The 17500-nt window shown below is 47.6% G+C and overlaps 1 protein-coding gene across 5 annotated transcripts in view; it reads right to left on the reverse strand.

Moving 5' to 3' along the window:
• tanc2a (tetratricopeptide repeat, ankyrin repeat and coiled-coil containing 2a) overlaps positions 1-17500 on the reverse strand; it is a 218282-nt gene that overhangs the window by 84931 nt on the left and 115851 nt on the right. For 4 of the 5 annotated variants that reach the window (XM_031575274.2, XM_031575268.2, XM_031575257.2 and 1 more), the window contains exon 3: positions 12272-12372. In XM_031575274.2, coding sequence (XP_031431134.1) covers positions 12272-12338 — 67 coding nt within the window. In that variant the 5' untranslated portion in view covers positions 12339-12372. Of the gene's footprint in view, positions 1-1463; positions 1621-12271; positions 12373-17500 lie in introns of those variants that run through there. The other variant, XM_031575265.2, reaches the window with a different exon arrangement.

The raw sequence follows: 17500 nt of genomic DNA on the forward strand, positions 1-17500 counted from the left end.
AGAGAGACTGAGAGAGAGAGAGAATATGAGGGAGAAAAAAAGAGGATCGAAGGCTGTGAGCATAATATTGCCTCACATACGTTAACTTTACAAATGACTGCACTGCAAAGAGGGGAGGAGAGAAAGAAAAACACAGAGGGACCCCACCCAGCACCCCACACACACACACACACACACACACAGGAACATACACACACACACACACACACACACACACAGACACATACACACACACACACACACTATGTGCCATGAAATGGTAAAATGTGAGAGGTGTGAGTGGTGTGTGGTGGTTTGTAGTGTCATTGGTTACATCATCAGCCTGATACACACTTTCACTGTGCCAGCCCTCTCCCCCGCCAACCTTCCTCTGGTAGCCCCCACACACACACACACACACACCACACCTCACACACACACACACACACACACCCTCCTCTCTTTAACTCCCTCAAACTCATTCCCTCTGTATCTCTTTTCCTAGTTATTCCCTCCCTCTCTTTCTCTCTATCTATCTATCTATCTCCCTCAATCCCTCCTTTGAGAGTAGAGTGTGGGCGAAGAATCCTGAGATAGTTTGATGTGTGTGTGTGAGGAGTGAGAGTGTGTGTGTGTGAGTGTGTGTGTGTGTGTGTGAGGAGTGAGTATGTGTGTGTGTGTGAGAGAGTGTGTGTGTGTGTGTGAGGAGTGATGCGTGTTGATGTATGCCTTCATATAGCATAAGTTGTGAGAGCGTGTGTATGCCTATGCCCGTGTGTCTCTGTTAGTGTGTATGTGTCCATGAATTTAGAACCATGTGGGTGTTAGAATCTCCTTGTCGTTTATTATAAGGATTTCTCTGTGGCAATGGAGCTCAGCACGCACACACACACACACACACACACACACACACACACACACACACAGACACACACACACACACACACACACACACACACACACACTCACGCATGCAAGCAACTGTAATTGCACACAATCTGGCGCACACAAACACAATCTAACAATTACAATCTGTCATTTACCTACACACACACACACACACACACACACACACACAAACACACACACACACACACAAGCACGCAACACACCCACACATACACACATACAATCTGGAACAAGCAGCTACTACAATCACTCAACTGCAGAACAGACTGCGCTATGGCAACCACAGATGGGGATGAGGGAAAACCACCCCTAAAGAGAGGTCAGAGAGAGGAGAGAGAGAGAGAGAGAGAGAGAGAGAGAGAGAGAGAGAGAGAGTGTGTACAGCATGGACATCCACATTTCTACATTCTGAACATTCTACAATCTTTACAAATACATATCGTTCATAATCCTCATCAAAATCATAATTATACCACACACCCATATCCACACCCACACACACACACACACACAGACACACACACACACACACGTGCCCTCTCCGCCCTGCTTGTGTGGAGTCAGGTTCAGCTCACCTCAGTAAGAGAGAGTCCAAGTGTCCAGCTGGTAAAATCCTGCAGCATGGTAAACCACTCAAGACACGCATCGGCGTAGGCAGAGAGGAGGAGAGACTGAGTCCAGGAACACTCGCACCCAGATGGATGGAGGCAGAGCAGCAGAGAGAGGAGAGGAGCGGAGAGGAGCGGAGAGGAGCGGAGAGGATGGATGGGGAGGTGCTGAAACGACAGAGTGTGGGGCTCTCTGCAATGCTGAAGGCAAGTGCCAGGTACTGGCGCATGCGCGGTCGCACCTCCTCACTCGATCGCTCCCTCGCTCTCTCTCTCTCCCTCACTCACGCACACTCACGCACACACACACACTCAGTTGCCGTTCTCACAGAAGCGAGGCGGACAGACTTGCTCTTCTACACCTCTTTCCATCTCTCTCTCTCTCTCTCCATCTCTCGCTCTTTCAGTAAAAGCTATTCAACACCCTCCCTCTATTCCTCTCTGCCCATCTCTCTCTCTCTCTCTCTCTATCTCTCTGAACAGATTCTGTTCACCTCTCCTTCCTCTCTCTGCTGTGTTCAGTACCACCCCCTTACTCTCCCACAGAAGTACCAGCTCTCCAACAGAAAGAGATAGGGGGAGGAGGGAGAGATAGATGAATAGAACATAGATGGACAAACAGTCGGGCAGACTGATAGACAGATAGACAGACTGATGGATGTTTTACTTGAGGTTTATGTGCAATGGATACATCCACACAACAGAATCAGTACCAGTGAGTACACAACAGGCTTGGCTACAAACTGGACCTCAACATCTTATTTATCCCAGACACACACACTCTACCAGGTTTACACACACACACACACACACACACACACACACACACACACACACACACACACACACACACACACACACACACACACACACACACACACACACACACACACACACACACACACACACACACACACACACACAGCTCCATGGGGGTCGGCTTTGATAAACCGCCGGCACTCGAGTCCTGAGTCCTGAGCACATGTCCATTCACAGCGTCGCAAGCCAAGCCTCACCGTCACGGCACCCAACCACAGTGGCATCTGCCCGGGCACTCGATTCAAGTGTCACCAACAATGTAATCGCCTGCCACCTCTCAGCGCTCAGACTCTCCCTACAGCCAGAGCCTCTCGGCACAGAAAGAGGGGTTGGCAAGCGAGGGGGGTGGGGGGGTGAGGGGGGGGTGCAAAGCTCAAAACCACAACAGCCCCCTTCCCCTGACTTCTGACCTGACACCGAATTCCCCAGTCACACATTAGCGTGAATGATGGGAGGCAGAGAGACATATGAAACATGAGAATGACGATAACGCAACGCTGATCCAACACAAGTGGGGTACAAGTCGGTGTTCAACCCAAGACAAGATCTTATCAAACACCTGTGAGGTTACAGAATATTTGGACTTTGTACTGTTACTCTCAGCAGCTTAGAAATCAGAAGAATTCACAATAAATGAAAAGGAATTATCCATGGCAGCAGTGCAAAGCTCATTGCCATGACAGACCAGACAGGGGAAAAGAAACATGAAGGAGGCTTTCAGTCCATACTCCAACTGGGCATCATAAACAGCAGAAGTTGTCTGGCTATAAGCACAAAGGTGCAAAAACAGTTTACTTGAGATCCAAGACAGAGGCAAGAGACCAGAGTAGCTTATGCCACAGTTATGCCTGAAGAGTTATGAAGCTTCTTACCTGTCAGCTTAAACTAAAACGGTTCATGCTTGAGGAGAGGTAAAGCTAATGACTGAAAGTCAAGAGGACTGTAGCTGTGTGTCTGTGATGGTCTGTGGTGTCTGTAGCTGTGATGGTCTGTGGTGTCTGTAGCTGTATGTCTGTGATGGTCTGTGGTGTCTGTAGCTGTGTGTCTGTGATGGTCTGTGGTGTCTGTAGCTGTGTGTCTGTGATAGTCTGTGGTGTCTGTAGCTGTGTGTCTGTGATGGTTTGTGGTGTCTGAAACCGTGTGTCTGTAACTGTGTGTCTGTGGTGTCTGTAGCTGTGTGTCTGTAGCTGTGTGTCTGTGGTGTCTGTAGCTGTGTGTCTGTAGCTGTGATGGTCTGTGGTGTCTGTAGCTGTGTGTCTGTGATGGTCTGTGGTGTCTGAAACTGTGTGTCTGTGATGGTCTGTGGTGTCTGAAACTGTGTGTCTGTGATGGTCTGTGGTGTCTGAAACTGTGTGTCTGTGATGGTCTGTGGTGTCTGTAGCTGTGTGTCTGTGATGGTCTGTGGTGTCTGTAGCTGTTTGTCTGTGGTGGTCTGTGGTGTCTGAAACTGTGTGTCTGTGATGGTCTGTGGTGTCTGTAGCTGTGTGTCTGTGATGGTCTGTGGTGTCTGAAACTGTGTGTCTGTGATGGTCTGTGGTGTCTGTAGCTGTGGTCCAGTGGCCCACTTGGCTGATGTGTGAGATGAGGTGTAAAGGATGAGGTGTGGTTGTGATATGTTAAAGATCTCACTGACTCAAAAAGTCAAAAAGACTGAGTCTAAATGGTACAGCAGTTTTAAGAGAAAGGCGCACTTTTGAAGCCATTCTTTTTGTAAGGATGCTTGAAGTCCATGGTGTGCTCAGGAGGAAGAGTGTTCCTTTCTGTTACTTGTTTGGATAATGCTGACTCACTTAAAGGAGGCGTAAGTATACATCCGAGGTAGACAGTTTGGAGGTAAATTATAAGCATGCCATCTATGCTGTTTAAAGTAAGTTTATTTAAAGTTTACCAAAATGAACCCTGTTTTTAGAAGGGCAGGGATGGACTGTGAGACATCAGCAGACATCCCTCATCTTGTTGCTGGCGGGAGATGGATGGAAGTCTCTCACTTACTGTATCAGCCAGCAACGAAAAACAAATGAGCTACAGTTACAATTTAGTTTGAACCGATCTCCTCATCCATAACTACACACTAGCGGCCTCCATAATAAGCACGTAGGCCATTCAGTGCAGCCAAAACCCTAGCATTCTTTAGCGTCTTTGGCTCAAGCAAGTCATCACTCAACATGTGGAGAAGAAAAGACATACACGACTGACTGTGTACATCGTTCTCAAAAATGGAAGAATGCAAAGAGATGAGCATCCTTGTAGCAGAGATTCAGAAACGCACTTTCGAGCTCATATATGAAGCATACCAAAAGAGAATAGCTTATCTTATTGTACTTAAGTAGTTGAGGTATGTTCATATTTGCAGTGAGTAGCCGGACTTTGTTTGACCGGAGTGAAAGGAATGTATTCAAATGGAAAAACGTCCAGAGAGCTGCCAGCTCCGTAGCACAACCGGCCCCGATCTGGAACCGATCTGGAGCAGGTGTGTCAGATAGAACCGGCCCAGCTCCGACCAGAATCCGACCATGGATCAGGCCCCGGCCCATACCGGCTGCTACGCAGGGCAGGGCCAAGTGACAGTTGTAAGGCTTGTGGGTCAGCTGTTTTGGCGCAAACTTTACAGCTGATCTGAGGCCTGTGCAATGGGCAGCTAGAGATTGCCTGGAAGAGCAACTGGACAAATGAGTCACTTCCTTTCTTGGCTGGACCAGAGTGGAGCAAAGTGGATCCAGGACGGAGGTTTCGCGTCACCCACTTTCCTTTCCTCTCACACTCATCAGCACTCGAGGAACAGACATATCCAAACAGGGTTACTGTGCCCTGGACACTCGTATACATTAGATCGTTAGGAGATTGCTACCAGCGCCATATCCGTAAAACAGCTACAAGATTTTCCCTTTTCCCTCTCTTTTATTAAAGCTACGTTGGATTAGCCTTAACAGGTTCCTTCCCTTGAACTGGGCGGCAAGATAAACAAGCTGGGAAATGAAATGGTTAGGAGATGGTTACCAGTGATTTCCCTGAGAAGACACAGGAGGCAGGAGGTTTAACAACTTGTCAGAGAGTTTTATCGGCTACCAGCGGTACAACTTCAATCTTTCGGTTATCAGGTGTCTTTACTCTCTAACACAACAAACCCTATAACTCAAAGAGTCAAGGGCAAACCCTTCACTAGGTTGCATTAGGGGTTCCATCACATGGAAGTCTATTAGTGAGTGAGATAGAGAGAGAGAGAGAGACAGAGAGAGTGAGAGAGAGGAGCACAATAAGAGGGTGGTAGCTAGGGGGCGAAAGTAAGCTAATGATGGAGCTGTTTAAGATGTGTAATTGGGGTTAACAGAGTGGTTTAAGGGAATGTGACGTGTCCTTGATGGACGCAGGTCCCGCTGTGTTCCCCACTGAGTTTCCCCGCTTTACCCTTGAACTCATGGGACAGAAAACAAAACATGTCTTATTAGTGAATGTCACTGGGGAATATAATCCACTCCTGACTTCAAGGAGGGCGGATCCATATCCTATAATCCTGACAGTCTCACCCGTTATTCTGTTTGACGTTGCCTCTGATCACACGAGGAGGGGGTGCACAGTCTCCAGGGAAAAGGGGGCAAAGAGGGGGGGGTGGACTGGAGATGAAGAGGGAGAGGGGTGGGGAAGAAACGGGAAAGGGGTTGAGGTTTTCCATCTGAGCCGGGCTGTGTGCTCTTGCTTTTGATCCTCTCCTCTCATTCTCTCTCTCTCTCTCTCTCTTCCTTCATTTTCTTTCCTCACTCACTCTCCATCTCTCTCTCTCTCTCTCTCTCTCTCTCTCTCTCTCTCTCTCTCTCTGGAGGAGCTCCAGGGATGCTTTCTTTAGCCAACGGGGGCTGAAGAATGAGCGTGGAAGCAGAGGAGTGTGTGGAGTTGGAGAGATAGAGAGAAGAGCAGGGAGAGGAAGAGGAGGAGGAGGAGGAGGAGGAGGAGGAGGAGGAGGAGGAGAGGGGGAGATGGGGAGGGGTGCGAGTAGCTCTTCGTGCTCCAGATTAACGGGGCCCATCTGGCATTGAGTCCTGCCCTGTGTATGGCATCAGGCCAGCGGCCATCAGCGGGGGCAAGGGCAAGGGGGATGGAGCATGGAGACGGAAAGAGAGGAGAGAGGAGGAGAGAGGTGAAGAAAGAATGGGAAAGGAAAGAGAGATGGAGGCAAGAGTGAAGAGCAAAGAGAAGAAGAGGACCGAGGAAGAGAGGGAGAGAAGGAAGAGAAAAGGTGGAGAGGGATGAGGGACGAGGACCGGGAGAGAGGAGAGAGGAGAGAGAGAGAGAGAATAGAAGAGAGGAGAGGAGAGGAAAGCAAAGGGCAGAGAGGAGAGATAAAGAAAAAGGAAAAATGTGAAGAGAGTAGAGAAAGAAATTGAGATGGAGAAGAAGAAGGGCGAAAGTAGAGAGAGGAGAGGAGAGAAAAAGAGATAGAAGAGAGAGAAGGTGTAGGCAACATCATGTAAAATTACTGAGAGGATGTTCTCATTTTATAAAGCCACACATTCATAATGGCCTACACATATTAGTCTATAGTATCGTGGGTGCTTTGGATCCTGTGCACCTCCAATATTTCATAAAAACATCCTATAGACTAATATGTAGGGCCTACATATTAGTCTATAGGATGTTTTTATGAAATATTGGAGGTGCACAGGATCCAAAGCACCCACGATACTGGCAACAATAAGAGAGAGCAGTGAGAACAGGTAGGAAGATTAGAACAAATGGAAAAGAGAGAGAGAGAGGACAAAGACATGAAGAGAGAGATAGAGGGGGAGAGAGAGAAAAAGAGAGAGAGGGAGAGAAAGGAGGGCAGAGAGGAAAGTGCGATGGCGCTCAGACTCAGAGCAGAGGGAGGGAGGGAAAGACAAAAGAGAAAAAGCAACAGAGGGATGAATGGCGACGGGATAGGGAGTTAAAATGGACTGAGGTGAAAAGGAATGATGGAGGGAGGCGAGGGGAGGATTGGTTGAGGTCAGGAAAGAGGAGAAGAAATGAAGAAAGGCGATCAGTGGAGAGAGATGATTGTGGAAGGAGGAGGAAAACAGGAGGAGAAAAAAAATGTTAAGAGAGGAGAGAGAGCTAAGAGATGGAGAGGAAGGGAAATGTACACTCTCTCCAACAAGATAAAGTGATGGTAAGGCTGAGAGAGACCATGTAATTATCTTGAATGATCACATTTTCATATTCAATTTTGTAAATGTTGTAGTCAAATTGATTAGCATAATGGGCCTCCTGTTTCAGGCTCATGAACTCATGGCCCCTTTTTCAGGTGTGATGTGGTGTTCAGAGAAAGTATATTAATTCTGCAATTAAGCCAATACAGTGTCCGCAGAGTCTAATGCATTTCATTTTACTATGAAGCTTCGCTGATTCAATTTTTCTTTCAAATTACTGTGCACCCACTCAATAAACTACAAACTATTCAATGTATCCATAAATGTCCACATAAGCATACAAAAAAGCTGACACAAATGCAGCTTTGCACAAATCACAGATGAAGTCACCAAAACCCATTTTAGGCACCCATAAAAAAACATTATGCAAACCCAAAGCATAATTTAAACCTAATCCCTCTGATTTGTGGACACACACAACTCCGTTGCATAATATATGGCACTGGGCCTGATTGGTGCTGCTCGCCTGCTCCCTAAAACATGATTGGATTTCGACGAGGTATGGCTGACGGAGTAAAAGCCAGCAATCATGAGTCGGGTGAGAGGGTTTAGCCAGTTGGCAGTTGGTTGCTAAGAGCGCCGTGCTAAATTACTCAGCCTAAGCCAGGATCATGTCCGCCAGGCGCTCTGTAGCCTGTATCCACACACCCTGGCAAGAGCAACCGTCATTCTGTATCAACCATCCACACACATCCTGCCTCGCCTCACCAGGTACGACAGTCAAGAAGGAGCATTAGCCTATTCCCCCGTAAAGTGGGTTACCACATACAGGCACTAGCGCAGTGCCATTTCGGCTAAATGTATGCTAAGCATTCTTCTTACAATTCTGTGGTCTACAAAGAAGGAAGGAAAAAAACAGAACCTTGGCTCCTGAAAGAACTGCAGACGTATATCTGCACAAATCAGTCTCCAGCTAAAGTTGTTTGCCAAAAGCGAAGCAGCACAGGAGGCCAGAGACGGAGGAAAGAGTTATGACAGGAGGCCCTTAGGGATGGACACAGAGTAGGCCCTCATCTACCAGTACCTGTCAGAACAGCATCTCCTAACGAGCTTTCCAAATAATTATCTAACTTCTTTTGCCTAATTAAATTCGTAACTGCAAATGAGCCTGAGCAGGATGTGTGCACAGTTTCCCTGTGAATATAGGAGTTGTTGTTGAGCTTAGCGCTGAAAAAAAACACACACTGCGCTTGATCAGTCGGTGCTATGACATGCAATACATGTTTACCATAGTCTCTGCAGAGGCAGAATTTTTCCCCTGTGTTTTTTGTCCCCCTGTTTTGCTCTACAACGTTCCCCGACCCAGTGCATCCGGCTATCCTTACAGCCAGTTTTCATTCTGCTCACGAAGACAGGAAGGGTCTACAGGCTGCAAACCATAAATCATCCCGATGAGATGTGCTTTCCACCATGGAGCATGATCCTTCTCGTGCACTCAGCAAGTCACTGGCTGCTCAGGTTTAATTTACCGCTAACATGCGTGATGAGCACTGCATCTGCATCAATCCCTCCACTCCTGTTTAAAAAACAACATCATGTGCTCCAGCAAGGCAACAGTACAGTACAGGGGAGTACTTGTAGCTATTAGCTTTTAGCTATTGTATTGTTGTTGTGTTATATGCTGTCCCTCCTGGCACGTAAAAAGCAAATGGTTGCCAATTCAGCTGACCAAAAGTGTTACTGTTAACGCTATATTTTACATTTATATGGTAGCTTGGACGAGAGAGAATACATTAAATGTCTGCAATACAATGTGGAAGTCGACCGGAAGTTTGTCGTTTTTTTGTGTTTGTGTTGAAAAAATCCTTATGGAAAGATCTGTGAAAATAAAGTGTGAAAGTGTGAGCAAAATAATACCAGTAAGAAAGCCTCTGTAAACCATTTGCTGAGTTCAAATGTAATTATCAGTTTGTCTTTTGTAACTAACTTTTGTTTTGTTTCATAAAAAATAAAGATGTTGCTACCAATATGCTGAAGTAGACTACATCATGTCACTTGCCTCAAGCAGCATGTGGGACTTTAGAGTGGTATCCATGGTAACAGGCAAATCTATTCACACCCTGTGGTTTCTTATGAAATTTAACATTACAGCTCTAGTGCCCAAACACATCTGATTTACACTATGCAACAGATTGTGGATATGAAATCCGTAGGTGATCGATGTGCATCGTTGTTGTGAGAACACTCGCGATCCCCAAACAGCTATGGTTAGCTTCTGCTCACCTTCTGAAATTTGTAAGGCATTAGCTAAGTGAGTTTGTTGTCCATTATTTTTCACTGTTAGCAGAGGGATAGCAACAGGCTTATTTTAAAGATATAATGGGCCTAAAGTCTATATGGAGATGACATACACATACATTTTATGGAACCGAATCAAATGCAGGGTCTGTCAAAAACAGGGTGTTATTGTGATGATTTTCCAAAACCACATTCTATCTATAACTGCTAACAATCCTCGTAAAACGTTAAGATATTCATTGGCTCATCAGATAGCGCTTTCCTCATGAATATTCATGAGTTACCATCAGCTATTCGCGCAAGGGCCACCTTCCTCTTTCTTGTGATGTCATCAAAGTGACACAGCGTTTCAGTGTGGCACAGGGAAGGAAGACATACTGTAGCTGCTGGAAGTCCCGGAAGTGGGGTCTTGTGCTTTTGTGTGTATCAAAACTCTAAGCCCAGAGGGAAAGGGGAAGGAGACTTAAGAGAAGTGCCCATCTCAGAGCCAGGCCTGGGCAGGGAGTCAAACATCGCTGGCACCCCTGATAAAGGCCAACTCTGGAGGGGTACCCGGCCCAGATCAGGCCTGGATGAAGGCCCCGGTCTATGCCAGAGACAGACAATCTCTGGCATAACGCCCCTGTCTCCCGCCTCCTCCTACCAGCCAGCACAGCTCCCAGCAGACCATGAAAGTTATGATTAAATCTGCTGTCGCTCGATTTCTTCCCCTCAACTCCCCCCCCCCCCCCCCCCTCTCCCCTCTCCCCCTGGCCCCAGCCCTGTCAGTCTTGCATACAGTAGCACACTCAGAAGAAAAAAAACCTACCGGTAGCTTCTTTCAGACTAAGGAGTGGGAAAAAAAATCCCTGTACCATCTCAGCACACGAAGTGAACTATCCCTTATCTTAATTTAAAGTTATCTGGAGTTCGGGGGTGATTTGGCAAGTGTTCTCAAGAGTGTGGGCTTTTTTTTCCCCCACGGTTCAATCCACGGTGAAGTGGAGAAGATGAGGATCAGTCAGAAAGGTCAGACACGGAGCTGGGCATTCAAATAAATCAAGCGCCTGCAGCCTCTCAGAAACCAGGCAGCTGTAATTATTCAGTGAAACCCAAAAGAGTGCTTGTGTGATTGTGTGTTTGTGTGCACATGTGTGCGTGTGCGCGTGTGTGCGTGTGTATGTGTGTGTATGTGTGTGTGCGCGCTTGCATGGGGGGTGGGTTCCAGGAAACATGAACCTCTCATTTAGTCACAGACTCAGCACTGGTGGAGCTGAAAGGCTTGTTTGTCCTGCTGTGTGGTTCCGGGGAAATTGAAATCTCCGAGACTGGGGTGCCAATGTGAGGCTGGTAAACAGCTTGGTGAAACTCAGACAGACAGACAGACAGACAGACAGGCAGACAGACAGACAGACAGACAGACAGACAGACAGATGGACAGGCAGACAGACAGACAGACAGGCAGGCAGGCAGGCAGACCGACAGACAGACAGACAGACAGACAGACAGACAGTCAGACAGACACACAGACACACAGACAGACACACACACACACACACACAAACGTGCGCAAATGGACACGCACAGGCCCTCACACCTGAAGTACCAGTCCAGAGTCAGCTCCCATATAGGGCGTTGATGGCTCAAGCTGCCATAACGAGAGCTCAGTCAGGCCAACAGGGCGTGGGGCTACTGCTGACTTCCTGACTTAGAGGTCCAGTCAGGAGCCCGTGAGGAGAGGCTTTGTGAGCGAGCGTCACGCTCTTTGAAGGAGGAGGAGGAGGAGGACATGGCGCAATGTCAACAGTTAGGGGGTGGGTGTGACAGCCGCAAAGGAGCTGTTGGTACAATGTAGAGGTGTCCGCTTAACACTGACAGAGTGGAGAGAGAGAGAGGGAGAGAGAGAGAGAGAGAGAGAGAGGTACAGAGGACAGAGGTGGGAGATAAAGGTAAAGAAAGGCAGAGAAAGAGATGAGACAAACCGAGAGATAGAGCAAGAGAAAGGAGTGAGAGAAAAAGAGAAGGAGTATGAGGAGGAGAGTGGACGAGTTACTATGTCTACTGGAGAAGAGAGGAGAATGCGGGGGAGAGTTAGACAGAGGGAGCATGAGAGAGAGAGAGAGAGAGAGAGAGAGAGAAAGAAAGAGTGGAAGAGTGCAGACATGTTTGCACATTTACAGATGAAAAGAATGTATTGTGGGAACGAGTGAGGGAGGGCGAGAGACTGAAAGCGAGAGAAATATGATGTGTGAGCATGTAAAGCTGTCATGGGCTTTCTCATCGAAATGTCTCTTTCAGGAACAGCAAATCCCTGGAAAAGGCTGAGAGCCGAAACCATGCAGTAAACACTCTCACACACTCTCACACACTCTCTCTCTCTCTCTCTCTCTCTCTCTCTCTCACACACACACACTCATAGCCACCTATGTGTCAAAAACAGAGACACACACAGAGACACAGAACACATTTACACAAAAACAGCACTGTGTTCTCTTGCACATTAGAGGCCTTTCATACTGATCTTTTGCGCACACAGACTCATTGGGCAGGGGGACTCACCACTATTCCGGTTCTTGCGGTTGGACTTGCCGCCGCTAAGCAGCATCTTTAAGCTGTTCCTGAACATGACTGCACCAGTCTGTACAGAGCTATGAAGAAATCTGCAGAGAAAGAGAGAGAGAGAGAGAGAGAGAGAGAGAGAGAGGGAGAGGGAGAGGAGAGAGAGAGAGAGGGAGAGAGAGGGAGAGAGAGAGGAAGAGGGAGAGACATAATCCATGGTTAGTCACCAACATAAATCCCTGAACCTGGATTCCAAATGAACATTTATCTGAGGGCCAGACAGCCCCTTCCCCATCAATCACACGGTGAGTACTTCCTCATATCCTACCCCAGGACCACCAGTCTGCCCCAGGGCACCCTCACCACTCACAGGCCTTCGGAGTACTGAAAGCAACCAGCCCTGGCATACACCCAGCCCCTGATCTGGCCCAGATATGGCAGAACTGTATAGGACCAGACCAGATCAGGGGCTCTACTAGATCAGGCCCAAAATCTTGCTGCATGCAAAGTACTAAGTGTCCTCTCATAAAGGAAAGTGTTTGAATCCTCAGGGATTGGAGGTGGCTTAGTGGGGCCCTCCTCTTCATTATAACAGCAAACTCAGCTCATCTCACTGCACTGGGTCTGGGGTTCAGACAGGCTCAGGGGCCTTCACATGTTCCAGGTTGACAAAATGTCAAATGTCTCTAATGATGAGTGTGTGTTTGCCTGTGCATGTGCACACAAGTCGATGGAATTTGAATATGCATGTTTTTTCTTGCATGTTCAACCAATTGTGCAATCAATTCTGTATGTGTATAAGTGTGACAGAGCATGTCTGTGTGTGTGTGTGTGTGTGTGTGTGTGTGTGTGTGTGTGTGTGTGTGTGTGTGTGTGTGTGTGTAAATACTTGTGTGGGGAACTGAGAGCACCTAATTTGTACTTTAGCAGGTCAGTGTAAGTCTTTTGCACACTGCCTCAATCTGTTTGCATACAATGTGTGAGAGACTATATTTAGCTCACTCTCTGGAGACCCAGTGTTGGTCACTCTGCGTGTCCTTGTACGTGTGTGTGTGTGTATGTGTGTGTGAGAGGGATAGAGAGAGGGATAGAGAGAGAGAGAGTATGTGTGCTTCAGGCACCTTGCTAATGCCTGTATGGCAAAGAATGTCTGTGTGCCACTGCCTCTGAGAGCTTTTGAATACAGGATGGCACTTAGCACGTTACACAAACTTAGCTGAGAAAGCTAAGCAAGGTCATCTTCTCTTTCTCTTCTCCTGAACCGTCCCATCACGCCACATAAAGCAACACTACGCAACTTTTTGAGGTATGTTTTCTATAAGCCACTAGTTTTGATGGTATATGATCATGAAGAACAGATAGACACGGGCCATTCCCACCAGCCATACAGGATATGCAGGGTTATGCAGGGATATGTAGTTCTGTATTCCAGGCCGGAAAACCCCACGAAAATGCAAGAAAAGATTGCACAGCACGACACTGCCAACTATGTTGCCAAAAGACACCAGTTAGCATATTAGCAAGCTTTTATCATCTGGGCCATCTGAGCTGTTGGCGGTGTTTGCAAGGTTTTTGCATCACTCTTAGGTAGTTAGTGCGCTAGTTTCATATCAAAACTCCTTGCTGCTACTTGAATTAAACTACAGAGAGAGCCAGCAGTGGAGGAGCGAATGAAGAGAAAACATCCTCTTTTCTGCTAAGCAAACAAAAGCATTGTCCAGGGCTGCCTGGTTCTCTACGCTGTGGCTCCGCCAAGCAATTCACCCAGGGTAATATACTCCTGTTGTGTGTATGTATGTGTGTGTGTGTGTGTGTACGTGTGTGTGTGTGTGTGTGTGTGTGTGTGTGTGTGTGTGTGTGTGTGTGTGTCTGTCTGTCTGTCTGTCAGAATCCTCTCTACGCACAATGCCACAGCTGTCGCCATGGATGGGAATTTTGCAAATGAGTCTTAAGGCTCTCTGCTGCCTTGTGAAAGTTTCAAAGACCCAGTAATTACTGCCAGAATGTCATCTCACCAAACAAGAGATGCACAGAGAGCGAGAGAGAGAGAGAGAGAGAGAGAGAGAGAGAGAGAGAGAGAGAGTTGTGTGAACACAAACAGGTCCTTCTTGTTCCTTCCCATGGATCTCTGACAGTCTATTTGTTTACCTCTCAGTGTAAACCACCTTTGCTCAGTCGGCCCAGAGGCTTGCTGGCAGTGATGGACTGGACTGATGTAATCCTGACTTTTACAGAACACTGACAAAGGAGAGAACAAAGGGGAGGAAAGAATATGCATTTTTTAAAGTTTGTCAGAAATCAGTGGCTGGTAACTACTGTTGCTGTCCATGTCAAACCCACTCAAGCATTTAAGCGTATGACAGATTGTTGGAGTGAGCGGTTTGGATGTGTTTTAGTGCTTTTGTGCTTAGCGGGGGCGGGGGGGGGGCTGTGTGTGTGTGTGTGTGTGTGTGTGTGTGTGTGTGTGCGCGCGTGTGTGTGAGTAACATATGTTCCCTGTTAGGAGAGGCATGACTCAGCGAGACACAGGGGCCTGTGGCTTCTCCTGCCTGTGGCCTACGCCAAACAGCATCAACAAAAGGAGAGAGAGAGAGAGAGAGAGAGAGAGAGAGAGAGAGAGAGAGAGAGAGACCTGGAGGGAGACAGAAAGAGAATAAAAAGACAACAAACTACAGGTGGTGGGGTGTGTGGAGAAACCTAGTCCGTGGGAGCCTCATCTCTCTCTCTCTCTCTCTCTCTCTCTCTGTCCATCTCTCTCTTTCTCTCTCATCCCTGTTTTCTTCTCAGTTCAATTGTCAGCAACTGTGGCCAAGATCTTTTTTTCTTCCAATTCATTTCTGTTCTCTATTCATTCTATCTTTTTTCCTTCTACCTCTTGCTGTCTGCCCTCAGTTCAGTGGGGATCTGTGGCCTTGCTTTGACCACTACTGGGTTTTTCCTGGAAGGCCCCCCTCACCCCCAGCAGTGTGACGTGGCAGTGGGAGTCAGAGCTCTAATCTGCCACCTCCTCCTCTCTCTCCATTTATTCTCTTCTCTCTTTATGTGTCTCGCTCTCTTTCGCCATCATTCTCTATCTCTCTCTCTCTCAATCTCTCTTTCACTCTCCTTTCTGGGTCTTTGTCTCTCTGTCTCCATCCCTCTCTCTTTCTCTATCCCTTTATCTTTCATGCTCTCTGAATCTCCCTCCATCTCTCCATCTTTCTCTCCAGTTCCAGCAAGTTTCTGTGTCTGTCTCTATAACCCCCCTTCTCTCTCTCCCTCTTTCCCTCCACCTCTATCTCTTTTCTCTCTGTGAAAAAAAAGAAATCACACACAAACACACATCCCTCCAAACACACCAAGGCTGTTCCCGTTCACCTCAACAAAAGACCTCCACACAGCCAACAAAGCCTGGCCTGACCAGTCCTCCGTCTTCTATGGGCAGTTCTTCAAACTCACGCTGACATAACGCTGCATTTCACAAAGGCTAGTAACCTTCATTTTGGGCAATCATAGGGACGTGGCCCTCTGTAAGAACACCAGCATCCTGCTACACACTGTGTTTACGCCCATCTGATTTTCACGATCAGTTCCTCCATCTGAATCGCTTGTGTCTCAAAGAGTTCAGCAGTAAGCCGTTCACATTGTGACCCAGTTTAGAAAGCACATCGGACCAGCACCAGCACCAGCACCAGACCAGGGCCAGACCAGAGCAGCACCCGTTCCACTCTCAGCTCCTGAATGGATGGCTTGGTTTAGAGACCTGATGCTTAAACTGCTTTTTTAGCTACCCACACGTGTGTGTGTGTGTGTGTGTGTGTGTGTGTGTGTGTGTGTGTGTGTGTCCCTCCACTGTTCCTCATCTATAAGACGCCCCACTGCGCTGTGCTCTTATCACTGGCATGAGCATTAGTGATAAAAGCTTGAGCGTGAGCAGCAGCGTGCCCAGTCTAGTCTGCGGCACTAATCAGACGCATGGTGCCTTTAAAAAGCAAGGGCGCAAATGCAAACCAGATGCATCAGCAAGGGATGTTGTGTGGGTGTGTGTGTGTGTGTGTGTGTGTGTGTATGTGTGTGTGTGTGTGTGTATGGAGGAGTGTGAGGCTGGGAGTGTATAGCTCAGGGTTTCTATTTCCCAGAGTGGTAAATCAAACACTCCTTCCAATCATAATACATCAGGTAATAAACACACACACACACACACACATACACACACACACACACACACACACACACACACACACACACACACTATATATAAAGGACAAAAGTGGAAACCTAGGAGACAAGCACATATGGACAGAGACACACACGCACACACCACTGCCAGTATTGCCTATCACTGTTGTCTGCCGGTGGCACCCACGGCTCTTGCTAATTCAATTAAATCCAATTCCATTTCAAATGGGCACAAAACCACTTACACAGAAATGCATACACACTCTCAGGCACACAATCACACACACACACACACACACACACACACACACACACACACACACACACACACACACAATCACACACACACACACACACACACACACACACACACACACACACACATACAATCACAGAATAATTTGACTCCTTATGGTCTCACCACCTGCTCACTGTCACTCCTCTTCTGTCTTATTGTCTGTCTCTCCATCTCTCTCATGTGAGTGAATGCACACACACACACACACACACACACACACACACACACACTGAACATAATTCTGCACAACGCACAGGACAGACAGGCGAAGTGAGGAGTGCTGGGTAATTAGCAGTCAGAGAGCATGGCGGAGGAGCGGCGTGTCTGACCTTACATGTCGGCTAATAATGCTAACGCTAACACGTCAGCAGAAAACACGGAGCCAGATCAGGACCTGTCAGAGAGGGCTCAGCTGTCCCCACAACAACACGGACCATATGAGGCGAGCAGGAAGAGGAGAGAGTCAGAACGCCAGCTGAATGTGGAATGAGCAGTGAGGACTAGAGCAGGACAGAAAGGAATACTGAGGGAGGAGACAGAGATAGGGGAAGAGAGAAGTTGAGAGAGAGAGGGGGGGGGGGGGCAAGGAGACCTTAGCCCAAGGCTATCTTGACTATATCTGGCAGGAAGTGAGGACACTTTGTGAAGAGTCAGACTTGCTACAGGCTCATTAGCACAGTTAGCCGCTAACCTGGATTCCTGCTGCAGCTCTAGGGAAGGGAAGATGCTAATGCTAGTCTCTTAGCGCCTCATCTGTGGTGCAGACAGCCATT

The sequence above is a fragment of the Clupea harengus genome, chromosome 1 (assembly GCF_900700415.2).
Source record: "Clupea harengus chromosome 1, Ch_v2.0.2, whole genome shotgun sequence".
Taxonomy (NCBI): domain Eukaryota; kingdom Metazoa; phylum Chordata; class Actinopteri; order Clupeiformes; family Clupeidae; genus Clupea; species Clupea harengus.